The sequence below is a fragment of the Chinchilla lanigera genome, unplaced genomic scaffold (genome assembly GCF_000276665.1).
Source record: "Chinchilla lanigera isolate Chin_1 unplaced genomic scaffold, ChiLan1.0 scaffold00157, whole genome shotgun sequence".
Lineage (NCBI taxonomy): Eukaryota > Metazoa > Chordata > Mammalia > Rodentia > Chinchillidae > Chinchilla > Chinchilla lanigera.
Genome location: NW_004955558.1, coordinates 932,690 through 933,642, shown reverse-complemented (window position 1 = coordinate 933,642; position 953 = coordinate 932,690). Strand labels below are relative to the sequence as shown.

The 953-nt window shown below is 54.4% G+C and overlaps 1 protein-coding gene across 1 annotated transcript in view; it reads right to left on the bottom strand.

Moving 5' to 3' along the window:
- Siglec5 (sialic acid binding Ig-like lectin 5) overlaps window positions 1-662 on the bottom strand; it is a gene marked incomplete in the record, with an annotated part of 12,643 nt that extends 11,981 nt beyond the window's left edge. Inside the window, 2 exon segments of the mRNA XM_013508882.1 lie at window positions 15-398; window positions 471-662. Coding sequence (XP_013364336.1) covers window positions 15-398; window positions 471-507 — 421 coding nt within the window.
- Window positions 663-953: the final 291 nt, after the last annotated feature.

Sequence of the window (953 nt, the reverse complement as noted above, 5' to 3'; positions counted from 1 at the left end):
GGGACCCTACCTACCTGTCACCTGCAAATGCACTGGTTTATCTCCATAGACATTTTTTCCACCGTTCTTTCTCTCAATTCTGAAGACATAGTTTCCTGCGTCCTCCTTTTGTGCGCCTCTGATGCTTAGGGAGCAGTTTTCAGTCCAGATGTCCCCAAGGAGGTGGAATCGACCTTTGATCTCTGTCTTCAGTACAAGTCTTGGGTTGTTTGTGGCCACAAGCTCACCATAGTATGGGCTGTACTTGACCCGGTGCCAGGACATGTAGAACTGTGCAGGGGAAGACCACCGACCCCAGGCGTAGGAGAAGGAGCAGGGCACCAGGACGCACAGGCCCTCCTGCACTGTCACCTTCTCCTGTACTTGGAGCTTGAGCTGTTGATCTTGCTGCAGGGACCCTTTGGGGACACAGACACTCAGCTGCAGCTCTGGCCCTCAGCCCTGCTGACCTCCCTTCCTCACTCACTCACCAGCCCACAGCAGGGACAGCAGCAGCAGGGACAGCATCTTGCATGTGGCAGGGGTAGAGCCAGTTAGGTTCCCGTCAGGGAAGCAAAGCCTGACTGTGGGGTGGGGCCAAGGAAGCTGAACCGGAAGTGGCTGGTGAGGGAGGGCTGTGGCCGCCTCCAAAGGGGAACTAGTGCTAAGGAACAGTGCGGTGACTGAGTCGGGGGAGTCAGCTGTTCCCGCCCCTACGAGTCACTGTTGCTGATAAGACCGAGGTTCCGAAGGGCCAAAGCTCGTCTGTGAAAAGTGGCTCCCTTCCAAATGATGTTCAAGTCAACCGTGAGCGCACCAAGGGAGTGAGTGCAGATGGAAAACATGAGTGAGGGCCTGTCCTGCGGTTTGGTGAGACATACGTCAGCTCCACCCTCTGGCAGACTAACTACCAAATATTCTGGGAAAACATTAAGTTCTCCTGAAATTATTTAAATGTTGGCCAGAAAGGAAGA